Here is a 15,374-nt window from a genome sequence, read left to right on the forward strand (position 1 = left end):
AGCAATAGATCGTATCGCTACACACATAGCAGAAACGCAGCTGTATGTAGTGCTATATCTTTATAAAGTGCGAAAGAAGAACTTTTGTACTTTGCAAAACTTCGTTCGATTCTTTTCTCCCCCCGCGAGACCGTGTTCCGTGCATAGTAATTTTCGTGCACGTCGGACGGTATGATGGAAAGTATAATGCGGTTGCGGTATACCGTAAACGCACGTGCAATATGGATACCATTATAATGTTATAGGTACGTCAAGAAAATAATAATAATAAACAACAAAAGCGTAGGTATACTATTTAATATCACCGCCGCGATGCAGAACACGCGTCGTGATTAACGCATATTTTAGACATTTTTATACTTTACAAATTTACAATATATCCCGTTAATGGTAATATGTTTTTTTTTTTTTTAATTTTTCATAAGTGTCTCGACCAACAACATTTCTCCATTCGTATTTTGTATATTAACTTTAAGCGTAAAACAACATTTTATATTCAATATATTATTATTAATCATTTTGTCATCCGATGTTTTGATTAAAAACATTAAAAAGATAAAACAAAATTTAATATAAACATTTTATTAGGTAGGTAACAATCTAAAAAACTCAGACACGGTTAAAAAAATATTTTATCTATTTCTAGTACCTATTCCCTGACAAATAATTTAAATTCATATAATGATTAAAAATGAGTGTTTTCTGTAGTTATATTATATAACCAATGGACATTTATCAAGTTATGGCTTATAAATAATCTAATTTACTCATTTATTTCAATAGGTAGGTAGTAATTTGAAATAGTTAATTAATTGTTTTATTTTCATTAAACATGAGATGTGAAAATACAAAGTTTTTTGTAAGAGGCAGGTTTAAGTATTTACTGTAAAGAGCCTATTAACTTTTAAAAATTTCATTATTTTAATAAAAATAGTAAATTAAAAAAACAAAATTTTTCGTACAAAACTCCAATTATCTAATAATCTAATATCATAAGTTATTTTTATGCATTAAACAAGATACATTTTAAAAGGATTAATTATTACCAAACTTACATTAAAAGCTTTAATGATTGTATAATACATGGAAATATTTTCTACTTTATTCTTGTATCAAATAAGAACAAAAATGAAATTAAACTTTGCTGTACGCTAGACAATATTCTTAGTAAAAAATAATAGCCTATGTATATTATTAAGATAATGCTGATATGCAATAAGCAGGTTATTGCATATATTCATTAATCGTTATTTATTATTGTAGAAAATGTAATATCCTTTGTAGTATGTTTATTATTATTTTTGAATTAATACGAACGTAAGCTTTGTAAGATTGATGTAACATTATTAGTACTGTTCATTACACTTTATTCTACAATACAGTATACACATTCTTATAAACAGTTTTATCAAATATTATAGTTATAACCAGAATACAATTTTTATTTAACACAGTTATATAGGTAAATATAGTCCTCAAAACTGTTAACATAATTTAAACACATTTAAAATACTATTTAAATAGAATATGTCGGATTTTTTATTTTGTAAGATAAAAACTATCTTACTAACTACAATAAAAATATTAATATCAGCTTAAATTTAACATTTCTTTAGGATAAGTTACAAGATTTATAGGTTTACATAATAATTTCAACTAAATTATAAAAAAATAATAATACATTTAGCTAAAACAAAAAATATAACAACATACCGTTAACCAAAGGATTTACGAAATTTGAAACAACATAATTCCTAGATACATTAATTTATTTTAAATTATAACTGATTAATAAATGGTATGTGAATCAATTAGAAAATTTAACATAATATAACTTAGTTAATTAAATAATATTTTATACTATATTATCTGGTAAAGGTGTATAATGACAATAGTTAGGACACAGAGAGGTCTTAAATTGTAATCTTAGTTATCTTATTTTACCTGGCCTGACTTATAGTACTTAAATTTTATAATATGTTATACTCGCGGTTTATTTAATCATAAAAATTTAAAAATGTATATTAAAAACCGCGTTTTATAATAAACGTACTTAAAATAATTGAATATTAGTAGCTTTTTCCTGGGTAGCATAACAAATAAAAATAATAAATGATGTAGGTCACTGTTAACACGTGACAAAAATTGTCCGGTTAGTATTTTTTGTCTATCATTATTTATAAAATACTAGATAATATCACTATTGATTAAATAAATATACTTGAATAATAAATATTAATTGTAGAAGTGTGTGTTTATTATAGGAAATTATAAATTATCTGAGTTTAAATTATTTATACTACTAAAATAGGTATTAAATATTTAATGCTTCGTTGGAAATTGTCTACGAACAATTTAATATAATATAATCTATTGATTTTCAAAAGAGTTTAGCTGTAAAATAAGGTTCTAGAAAATGCGAAATATTACCAACGAACCTATAGTTAACTTCAAAATGACCATGCTAGAATTGTACGACTTTCGAATATTCTTTTATGAGCACAATATTTGCACAGAATATTAATTACTCCAGTACATGATGTAATGGCCGTAGTATAATTTAAACTTAATTAATTGCACTTATTTTAATAAAAACGTAGAATAGTTTAGAACAATTGATACACCGCGCGTCGATATTTAATCGATTTAGCGATTTAAAATTAAATTTTTAATCAAAATTTAGATATAAATAAAATGAGATGCTATGTAAGATAATATATTATCCTAAATTAAACTAAATACCTCTCATAATCTATAGGTATTTAGTTTAAAAAGGCTTTAGCTTTATGTTGGAAAATATTCTTGGCTACCCGCCCCTATTGAAAAGTGCTGCAACTTCACCGTATAGTTGTAGCAAAATAGTAGTATAGCACAACCTAATTAGTTTTCAGTAATTTTGCTCTCTCGAGGTTTCACCTACACTACTTGAAACTTATTTTAATCTATATTAAGTACAATTTATTTAGTCAAAAGTAAAAAAACATAATATTATTAGTTATGGTACATGTAGGAACTACCAAAATGAAAATAATCACCTTTGTTCTACTCGTATCTCTGAAATTATTACAAGATTGTATAAATAATTGAATAATGAATTTATAATTTCTAAAAATAATATTCATCTACAGCAAAAATAAGTAATAAACTATACAATTAATGTATAACCTTAACTATAAATAATTACAAGTTTAAACACCTCTTAATGGTTATTATAGTACAAATTATTAAGTATCTATTAACAGCGACGAAGTTGTAATTTAATTAAAATTAATTACTTTTTAAACATACATAATGATTGAACCATAAAATATTTCTTAATAAGTTATATGTAAATTGTTTCTTATTATAAATTAGTTTTTAAACGAATAAAAGTCTTATAACTTAACTTGACGTCTTTATAGTACTAAACTTCACTATTCGCTCTTCTCCAGAAATTCGTACCCTTGTGTCTTACTGTGTTTATTTCGATACTTATATTATTTCTTCCCTTCTTTTATCACTCGCCGATCTTCTGATCTCCTCGAATCAATCGCATTCCACGTCTCTGTCTACCCCGCAAGGAACAGCTCACTTTTTGACGTTCCATCGCATCCTAACCCATGTGGACACAACTACCACATGACGCGATCGATAGCAGTCCCGAGTAAATATAACAAGCATTGCTGTATTATAGTGCTTTGTACCATCGATGTTAACTCTTAACAACCACCACTACGGGGTACAAACAGCGCGACTTTTTCGACTCTCCAACCTTACTTGACCACTGTTGAGGCGGGAGGGGGGGCAAGACGATTGAAACTTCACTTTCGGTTTTGTGCAGCCGTATAATACCGATAAACTCTCGTCCGCCGACGTCTATGCGAATCCACTGTCGACGGTTACACACGGCTATACGTTGTCCATTAATTCTACTGTTTTAATCGCATCGATAACACATGGTGGTTTTCACAGTAAATCGCATACGTTTAAAATTGAGACATTTATATAAATAACAAATTATATAAATATGCCATGTTAGTTTTATGTTTCATAGATAGAAATCGGATAACACACGGCGATCGGACTATGGCCACTTAGCACATCACCGCTGCGATCCACGTCACGCGTACATTGAATATTCTCGGCCAACTCAATAATTTATTTTAGTATTTCAACCACCTATTACTGCTTCCAAACTGCTTTATATGAACACAATTTAATGTATTCCGTTTTATGTTTTTGTGATCGTACAACGTACACCTCATCAAATGTCGTATTACGGCGTAAAATAAATAAATAATAATTTAGGTAATTTTACAAAATTTACATTTATTAAATTTTCATAAAATGTTTCTGAACCGATTTTGACCAAATCACGAGCCACGGCCCGTGGCTCCCGGACCACATATCACTCGTTAAAAATGTCTAAAATAAAATATAAGACAATTTAATATCAACTCACTATCGTACACTATCAACGCAGTGCTGATCAAATTGAATAAATATAACTTGTTTATTTCAATGAAAGAATACCCGATTTGTAGTTTTAATAGTCTATCAAAAATAAGAAAAACAAGTACAATAATATTCTTTTCTGATATATTGGTAATAAATTGTAATTATTCGTATTTTTATACTTGATGATCTGCAGGAAGATAATTATCAAAGAAAAAAAAGTCGGATATCATTGACTTAAACCATTTGATCTAAAATAGTTGTAAGTCTTATTTACTCATTTATGAATATAAATTAAGAACAAAAAATGCCGGAAAGTTACTTAAAGTACAGTACATATATAATATTAAATTCTGTGCGGAGCAGCAATTAATGTACTGATTTGTGTTATTTGTGTATTTTTATACACGATAAGTAATCGATAAAATACTTTGACTTTCACTTTGATGGTGATTTTGAATTAAAAATTGAATCTAGATTGTACTTTAAAGTTGTCAAAATTAAAAATTCTCGGTATTTTTTTATAATCCTAAAAAACAAACAATAAATTAAAGATCAAAAGAAATTTGTATACACAAATCCAATACTTTTATAAAAATAATTGTTTTGTAACCATGATGGTTACCTTAAAACTCTTACATATATTATTAATTATATGGAACGAAATTTTAAAAATATATAAATTAATTTTTAAATATTATCTACCTATTTATACCATGAACTTATTTACGCTATTTACGGTAATGTGCAGGTATTGACTTAAAAACTAATAACAATAATATAACAATATGGTATAAATATATATGGAATATATTAGAAAATATGCTTGCTGCTTAGTGATAAAATTTGACAGATCACTTCTATTCTGAATCGTTTTCAGTATCACTGTAGTGATATACCTTTCAAATTTAAAACACCAGTAATAGTGAACCACTCGACGCCCAAAAAAAAGCAAAGTGGTACACATTTGCCTACCTTTTTTATTTTAATTTTAATATGTCATTAGATAAAACAGACTGCGTGTCTACCCCTCGAATTAAACCTATCAATATTTTATTATTAAATTATTATTTTTTAACACATAAATTTGTTATATAATGCGTAGTTAACATCATGGCTTTAAAGTTTCCACAGTAAATATTTCGTAGATACTTGGTAATAATGTATACCTAAAGCTATATTTGTTTTAAACTTGTGTGCAATCATAATAATATGAAACTAATAACACAAACAATGGACCACATTTCAAATTATTTCGCAAAAATTAAATTGCTATACCTGTACGTTCTAAAGCAATACCCGACAAAACTTTTAAAGATTATTCAAAATGTGTGTTTGATATAAATTTTCCAACTTTGAATATTTTATGCAAACACGTTTATCTATAATAACCTAAATAATAACATTACCTACAAATGACGTGTGCGTAATTGTTCGTATGGCTATTAACAAACGCATTCAATATAGTTTATGCATAGAGCAATCGGAAATAAGTGAAAACCTGAATCGATTTTTTTCCCTACGCGCGCACATACCACATTATATGTATTACAATATAGTCGTGTGAGAAAAAAAAATAACTTTTATGAAATCGATTTTTTTATTTTCACCGAATTTAAGGTTTTATCTTTTGGTGTTTCTTACTCTGTATCATCCCATCAAAATATTTTCACTTTTCCCGGGGGTCGATTCGTATGTAAAAAAAAAAAAAAAAAAATGTAGAACTTTTTATTTGTTCAATAATTCTACGTACCCGTGGGATCGTATTGGAATATTCCAGGACACAAACGCGTCCCGAGCATGGTCTCGAAGGTCTCTACACAAACGAATACGAATGATTAGCATTGGGAAAATGCACAGACCCTTATGACCCGAACAGAAAAAAATCGTTATTCACATGTCAAGAGGTCTCTGGTGCAGAATGTCGAATGACATGTGAATATTCGACTTACTTTTCACCACCGAATTATACTACTACTTATACATTGTCGGAACTGATCGTATGGTACCTGTATGAAATGATTATAATTATTTTATTTCTGATATTAATTTAAAAAAAGGTAGGCAAGTGAATACCGCTCTGTTGTACATTAGGCGTTTAGTGGATCACTATTAAAGGTCTATTAAATTCGAATTCAATGATATATCATTCTACACAAAAACGATCTGAGCGGAAACTGTCATCAGTCTATATCACCAAATTAAATGTTTATTTGATTTAGCTATTAAAGTAATTTATTTTACTTTTAGTTGGTTGATTTTTCCTAATATATTACATTTAAAATACTCTTAGTGTTTAATTATTATGATATAATATCGACTTAGATAACTTAAAATGGAATAATATCTTTCTGCAAATACCGTAAAACAGTAAACATAGATTCATGTGCATAAAATAAATTAAAAATGTTATTGCAGAATTGAGAGTATAGTAAAATTCATAATAATATAAAAAACGCAAAAGTTCATGTTCCCACGAATAGCAAACTAATTAACATATCGTTATTTATAGTTTAAATATATAATTTCATCGAAATTTGAACTTGATATGTTTGTAAAAAATAGTTGTTTTTATAAATGTATTAGATTTTATGGTACCGATATGAATTATTAATAAAAAGTATTGTATTTATTTTCAAAACTTTTAAAAATATTGTATGAATTTTTTACTATAAGCTAGTTTGTTACTTTGACAAATTTCGCCCAAATTATAACTTAAAATGCAAAGGTATAAAACAATTTGTGCATATCTATTTCTAATACTTTTTTATACAAATACATGAATAACTTTTGCGAGATCTTTATCTAGTAAAAGCTATTAAATAACAATAATATTTAATGAAAAAAGATTAACATTTGTTTGAAATTTTGAAATTATTTTTGTTTTTAATTTAAATTTAATGTTGACCACGCTCGATTATATAATATTATAATATAGAATTATTAATCAGCCACGTATAGTACTATTGTACACAGTAAACACAGTAAAGCAACAAATAATATTATCGAATTAAATTAACGTTACTATAACATTACAATTTGTAAGCACACATTTGTTCATATTATTTGATACGTAACTTGTACATAATTATAATAAATTATAACTATTTTTGACAGTTTTTCCCTTTTCAATATAATTACAAATAAATATACTTAAAAAGTAATTAAAGCTAAAAAGAGTGTTGTCCAAATTTGCGCAACACAAATTACAATTATTATTAGTATACATAATTAATCAACTAAAAATTATTTTATTCTATGAATGTATATAATTTAATACAGTTTTATAAAAAAAAAAACGATTGTTTCAATTTTAATTTGATATATTATTATGATATATTTTAACCTTATTTTTTTTCGTAATTCGATATATATATTTTTAATAATTTAATATTCAAATATTTATTACATAAGAATTAATTTTAATAATGTTATATATTCATGTAATTACACGTTTATAATATAATTTATTAAATATTATTACTTTACACCAAATAATGGATAAATATACAAGTAATATGCGTGAATATTTTATGTTTTTATGCATGCTATCATATATTGCGTATCAAATTAAAAACTAGTTTTAATATTATAATATAAAATAACATACTGATATTATAGCTTTATAGTAGTATGAAATATCAATATGAATACAATTTAAACACCACCTGAAAACAAAATTTTCATCGAAACAATTTTTCCTAGTATAAATACATATCAATTAAAATATTTTACGATGTAATTTTTAATAAATAAATAGTCAGTAAAAAAGTAGGAGTTAAACCAGTGAATATAATAATAGAATTAGCTATGAGTGTTTAAAATATACAATATAAAACCACGTTCTTCAAGTAAAACCATTGAATGTTTAAAATAATAAGTAAATTGTATTATACCCATACCATGTACAATAAATATTAAAATTTAAATACCACTAATTGGGTATATTATATGAAAAATTTCGGATATCATATTAATTGTATATATTAAAACGTATACTTATATAAATTCTTCATATGTACATTATCAAACATCATATTATACGCCAAATTTTTACCATTAAATATGTCAAAGCTTACACTTGTCTGTAAAATAAATGTTTTTTTTCTGTTACAATCCTTACATTTTGTGTGTCATTAAAACTGATGTGCAATTTATTTATTTTATTGTTTTTTTATTAAAAACAATAAATTATTACAATTCAGGTAAATTGTTGCTTATGGTTATCAAAAATAAAATCTAGAGAAATAAACCTGGACCTGACTACTGTATCGGAATCATTGATCTCTTATATTTGTATATTATATATTATAATATAAAATATGTACAGCTAACAACGTTTCTATTGTATGTAAAAGAATAGTAAAAAAATACATTAATTAAGTACAATAGACGTGACAACAACACATATTTTTTTAATTGGTTAATCAAGTACTTATAACTAACCTAGTATAAGAATTCATTATTTTTAACTATACATAGCATTAAAATGTATTTCGTCGTGAATCTTAGTAAAAATATCGTTATTATATGAATGAATACTTTGTTTATATTTTATGAAAAGAATCAATTTAAAAATAAAGTCATGTATCAACTATTATCAAATTTATTATAATGTTAACATAACGAACGAATCCAAGCAAAAAGTCTCGTTATAATGCATACTAATATCTCTTATAATAAACTCAAAAATGTATAAATTTTTATTTATTTAATACGTCATATTCATTTATATTGAAAAAGAAATAAATTAATTTTGTAGCACATATTTTGATTTGATTATTAATATTATAAGTGTACCACTTAGTTTTATTTTGTCTGATTTATAAATACTGTTGATCCGACATAACAAATGTTAACATAATATGTATCACAAGTATTTAGTAAAACAAAGAAGTTATAAACTTATTTATTTTTTAATATCAATAATTATATAGACAAAATAATTATAAAAGTAAAAATGCAATTAGTATTTTTTAGATTTTTAAAAATATTTTATTCAATTACAACCTTATAATATATTATAGTAGTGGCGTCTTTAATAATTCCTATATAATAGAATAAATAAATTAAATGTAGGTAGCTTAAGGTTTATAATTTTTTTATAATTACTTAATTGTAATCAAAATAAAGAAAAGAGTTAGGTAAACAGCAATTAAAACAAATAAAAATTTAGTAATTAGTTAACAAGAAAAATTATGTATTAACGTCTTATATTATTATAAAGTATCTGCCTGCATTACAACACCTCAATGTGTTTAGACATTAATTATAGACGTAGATAAATTCTATTTTAAACAACACTGTACACGCTGAGATGAAAAATGTTGGTATTATGAAATGTGTTTGAAAACGTGTTTTCTGTAATTCTCTGTCGATAAACGAAAATCAACAACAACAACACAACAATAACTGATAATCACTATACATTATCACGACTATAACAATTATATGTTGTGATGGATTAAAAATTGAAAAAAAAAATGTATATTTCTGGAAACTATAATATTATATTAATCACAGATAACATATATAAAATATAATAACGATAAAAATGACAACAAATAATAATTGATATAATAATATGTGGTGATGGCTAATACTATACCGTCTCGCAAAATATCACAACGACGACGTGGCGTTAGGTTAGGTGTGCGATAAACGCGCGTACAACTAAAAACCGTGCGCGTAGTTATAGGTATTAACGTTAATTCATACGAAAACGTCTACTTAAAACGATATAATACTATGTATAGCGATGTCGAGGTGGTAACACAATAATAATGCTATGACGATTGACAGTGCTAACTGCTGATGAATCAGCCGAGCCGTTCCAATATCGTCGAGTACATCTTTTCGATGGAAGACAAATACTTTCGGACGTCGTCGTTGCCGTGCCCCGTCACCCGATTTCCGTTGTTGGTGTGCGTGTTGGTCGTACCGTAGTTGACCGGCCCGTTGTTCACCGTGCCAATGCCTATGATACCTTTGTTAGCGGTGCTCCCGTCGATCCTACCCGTGTTGATCGTCCCCTTGTTGATGTCGTACTCCACCATGTTGCCGTTGTTGAGCGTACCGTTCGCCACGTAGCCCTTCTGCACGCTCGCACGGTCGTCCGAGCCCGCGCTCACCACGTCCGTTTCCGAATCCGTTTTCCGGCCTTCGTTTTTCACGGTCGCGTTATTTTTTTGCACAGAGCGGTTCGCGTCTGCGGGACGGCCGACAGTGTCCGGTCGGACGGCGGACGTCCGGCGATCGTCGTCCGCGGTCGAAACGGGTAAGGAGTGTCGGTCTGCCGAAGTATTGCTGTTCCGCGGGCGTTGTTGTCGGACTCGCTTGTGCCCACCGTCGTCAGCAGTGACGGTACGGTTGTCGGTGTTGGCCTTTTTGGCGGGCACACCGTCCGGAGACCGATTTTTGGTATTTTCGCCGTCGGCGGTGGCGGGTTCGGCTCTCGGGGCGATAACGATTACCATTTTACCGTTGTCTGGTCGGCCGTCGGGGCCGGGTTCGGGCGATTCGACGATAGTCGTCTTGTCGGAAGGCTCTTTGGTGATGGTGGCGCTGTTAACGGTACCGTCGTTGATGTTGTAGTTATTGGTCGTATCGTAGTTGACAGTGTCGTTGTTGTCGATAACGACCGTCGCCGGGGGGTGAGTTTGACGTTTGACGGTTTTCTGGAGGTCGGTCTTATTCTTTTCTCGCGCGTTGGGCGCCAAGACGATCGTCGCCGGGCGAGCGTCGACTCCGTTTTTTTTCGGCGATTCAGTCGTATTTTTTTTCCCCGTTTCGACCGCCGAGACGTCGATCTGACACAGCTCCTTGTTGTCTTCCACAATGTTGATCACCGACTCGTACACTTTGGACGGGTCGTCGGACTGCGCGACCTCCTCGTGGTACTCGTCCGTGTACTTGGTGATCACTTGGGTTATCTTGGTGATGACCATGCGAAACAGATTGTTGCGGTCGCCGAGCGATTCTCTGACCCGTTTGAGCACCAACAGCTGGTCGACGGCCACGCACTTGAGCCCGTCGTGGCACGCCTGTTTGAGCTTCGCCAGTTCTTCGTCGGACAAGTCGTTCGGCCATTTTTCGACCACCGACGCGTCCAACCGCTGTGGCGAGTTGATCGTCAACGACCGTTGCTTGATGTCCGTCCAAATGCTCGAGCTCTGGATGGCCATCACGTATTTAAGGTTCGACGATCGGTCGCCGACGGCCACGACCTGTGCCGACTCGTCGATCTGGCCTTGGACTTGTTCTTCTTCCATGTACGTGATCTGCGTCGGTGTCGGGCCGGACGAACGGCCGAGCACCACGGACGCGGCCAATGTCAACGCCAACATGAACGCGTACAACATTTTCGCAGTTGACGCACTTAATCAAAATTAGATATATATATTGTGGTGTGGGTTTCCTACTTGTAGGAAGGTAAGAGACGTATTAAAATTATTTGCGAGTATTGAGCAGGTAACATTGCCTAAGTGTTATTATGAACCTATGACAATCGCACAAGTGTCGTAGGTTTGCACAGTTGATCTCGTACTTATACCAAACAAATAGTATTTTTTTTCGGTTATTCGTTTTAAACGAATAAACGAATCGCGTAAGGCACTACCGTGTAGTATGCATTAATTATAATATAGGACATTCTATTACTCAAAATTCGAATAATAATTTTAAATGATATATTTTACAATCACTTGACACCAGAGTTACGGTAAACCAATAACTATTGCAGAAGTAAAGGGGTAGAACTGAATTTATATTTTTTATCGAATAGGATCTTTAAATCAACTGTTTTAATTGATTATTTTTATTTAAACTATGTAATGCGCTGAACTGGGTCAAACACTTTTTTTTATACTTACATATTTTATAATTTACTTTTATGTCTTCAAGTAGGTATCTTACATGTGTAGTATGTACGATGTTTTAGTAAAAGTTTGAATAAAATTTACCTTTCTACTATAGAAACAAACAAACCATTTAAAACGAACATTTAAAAGTATTACATAACCGATATTGTTTACCAGATTTTTAGTTTTGTAAAATGCTAAACTAGTGAGTTTATTTTTATTCTTTTTTTTATTGGGACACGTCATATTCTATATTCATAGTATTTACTTAAATATTTCTTTGTTACAAGTAATACAAAACTAAAGACCTTTAGTTATCAAAAACATCATACCAAAGTTTTATTTTATGTTTTTTTACTTATACTTATGTGTTATATTATTGATAGACACTTACATAATTACATTATTTGAACACGTATTTATTTATTGAGTATTATCTATTAAGTTTTCATAACTTAAGATATTTTAAGAAGATTATACTCATTAAAAAATGAAAAATATAATAAATGATAATTATATAATGATGTTTTTAAGTAGAAACATAAATATATTTTGCGTCATTAAAAATGAAAAAATTACGAATTTACGATTAATAAATTGATAATAAGTTTAATTTCGGTAGAGACCAATAATTGAGTCAAGTTACCATCCGACATTTAATATTTTTTGTGAAAATGTAAAAGTCCTAATATTCTAATCTGTGAAATATTGATGAGTTGATACTAAAATAATAATTTATAATTTTAAAAAAAGAAGGTATAATAAATGACATACCTATAGACATTAAACAGTAAAATAAATAATTTATTAATACAAATAAAAACCCACAAGATAAATTTACCCTTAACCAATATAAATAAAATAAAAATAAACAATCGTGTGCAATACAACAGAGTGACGTACAATGATTATGATTGAAAATTATTGTTAAAATAATGAAAAAGGTTGCGCGAACTACGCGTAAATGCTGAAAACTAATCTCTATTAGCGAGTTTGCTTAATATCGCCGAGTACATTTTATCGATGGAAGTCGCATACTCCTGGATGTCGAGATTGCCTATGTCCGCGACGGTTCCTTGGTTGTTGTACGAGTTGGACGTGCCGTAGTTGACCGGTCCGTTGTTGATGGTCCCGATGCCGATGATACCTTGATCGGCGGAACTGTTCTTGATGGTACCCTTGTTGCGGTTACTCCGGTCGAAGTTCTTGACTTTCATGTTACCGTTGTTGAAATAACCGTCCTCGACCAAACCTTTCTTGATGTCTTCTCTGTTGCCGGAGCCCGCGCTCACGATGTCCGCGTCAGAGTCGTTATCGCCGGAGCCACCGCCCGAGCTGTTTACAATCGTCGCGGTGTTTCCACTCACGTCATCGCCGGCGGTGCGGTCGGTGTCGCGACCACTGTTTCCGCCGTCGACGTTCGAACCGTTCGAAACCGATGCGGTGTTGTCGGTGACGGGCTTGCGGGCACCGTCGGGACGCGCGCGGATAGCTTTTGGTCTGCCGGCGCTGTCGTGGGCGTTGTCGTCGTGCGGCGCGTCGGTGATCATGAGCTGGGTGGGCGGACGACTGTCGTTCGCCGACGCGTTCTCCTGGCGATCGTCCTGCGCGACGTTTCGTCGGACGCGTTCGTGCGCGGCGCCGTTTTCCGGTGATCCGGCGACAGACGATTCGTTTCCGGTCGGCGAACTGCTGTCCGCAGCCGTACGGTACGTCGACCGTTGGTCGGCGTCGTTCGGAGAACGGTTTTCGGGCTCGTTTACGGCAGGACTGTCGTCAGTGGACACCGCGATGGAAACGCCATCGGTTCCTTTGGGCGCGACTAAGTTGATGTTGGCGCTGTTGATGGTACCGTCGTTGATGTTGTAGTTATTGGTCGTATTGTAGTTGACGGTGTTGTTGTTATTGACGATCGTCGCCGGGCGAGCTTCGACTTCGTTTTTTTTCGGCGATTCAGTCGTATTTTTTTTCCCCGTTTCGACCGCAGAGACGTCGATCTGACACAGTTCCTTGTTGTCTTCCACAATGTTGGTCACCGACTCGTACACTTTGGACGGGTCGTCGGACTGCGTGACCTCCTCGTACTGGTAAACGTCCTCGTGGTACTCGGTAGTGTACTCGGTGATCACCTGGGTGATCTTGGTGATGGCCATGCGCACCGAAGTGTTGCCGTCGCCGAGCGATTCTCTGACCCGTTTGAGCACCAACAGCTGGTCGACGGCCACGCACTTGAGCCCGTCGTGGCACGCCTGTTTGAGCTTCGCCAGTTCCTCGTCGGACAAGTCGTTCGGCGATTTTTCGGCCACCGCGTCGTCCAACCGCTGTGGCGAGTTGATCGTCAACGACCGTTGCTTGATGTCCGTCCAAATGCTCGAGCTCTGGATGGCCATCACGTATTTAAGGTTCGACGATCGGTCGCCGACGGCCACGACCTGTGCTGACTCGTCGATCTGGCCTTGGACTTGTTCTTCTTTCATGTACGTGATCTGCGTCGGTGTCGTGCCGGACGAACGGCCGAGCACCGCCGACACGGCCAATGCCGACGTCAACATGAACGCGAACAACATTTTCTTCGTTGACGTTTTAAAAAGGATTATCGAAATAGGTGTAGTAGGTACGTGCGGTGACGTTCCCTACTGATCGGTGAATATTGGGAATAAGTCGGTATGACTGCAGTGTTTCTAATGAGAACGGTTCGAACCAGATTAATTAAACACGACCCGTAAGTTTGTACAGCTGGTTTCAAGTTTTTCGTAATTCGATGGAAACGATACGAAGTAGGTACTTGTAACTCGTTTAAAAAAAGCCAAGCTCAATACCAACCTGTAAAATGTAACCCCGCTACGTAATTTGGCATAGATCGCGTTTACATATATTTATGTTCTACTGTAACCAATGGGAAATGTTATTTGTTCTTCAGTCGAGATTTTCGTTGATTCGCTTTCGTAGTTAAATGTTGACATGTGCGTTATAATTCTCAGGCTTGTGTAGTGTTATACACGAAACAACTAATTAACACCGTCTTTAGACAATATTAATGCACTTTAAATTATATTATGTACTTTATTTCCTTTTAAATTT

General features: G+C 32.3%; 1 protein-coding gene across 1 annotated transcript; it reads right to left on the reverse strand.

Annotated features, from left to right (window-relative positions):
- Positions 1–13,079: 13,079 nt before the first annotated feature.
- LOC113556896 (putative uncharacterized protein DDB_G0282133) lies at positions 13,080–14,945 on the reverse strand. Its single transcript, XM_026962114.2, has one exon. It carries the CDS (start codon positions 14,858–14,860, stop codon positions 13,268–13,270), a length of 1,593 nt encoding a protein of 530 aa, XP_026817915.1. The 5' UTR covers positions 14,861–14,945; the 3' UTR covers positions 13,080–13,267.
- Between the last annotated feature and the right edge of the window lie 429 nt (positions 14,946–15,374).

This window comes from Rhopalosiphum maidis, chromosome 1, assembly GCF_003676215.2.
Source record: "Rhopalosiphum maidis isolate BTI-1 chromosome 1, ASM367621v3, whole genome shotgun sequence".
Classification (NCBI taxonomy): domain Eukaryota; kingdom Metazoa; phylum Arthropoda; class Insecta; order Hemiptera; family Aphididae; genus Rhopalosiphum; species Rhopalosiphum maidis.

Excerpts from the sequence above, each read along its gene's own strand:
- LOC113556896 (XM_026962114.2), bottom strand. The coding sequence starts at position 14,860 with ATGTTGTTCGCGTTCATGTTGACGTCGGCATTGGCCGTGTCGGCGGTG.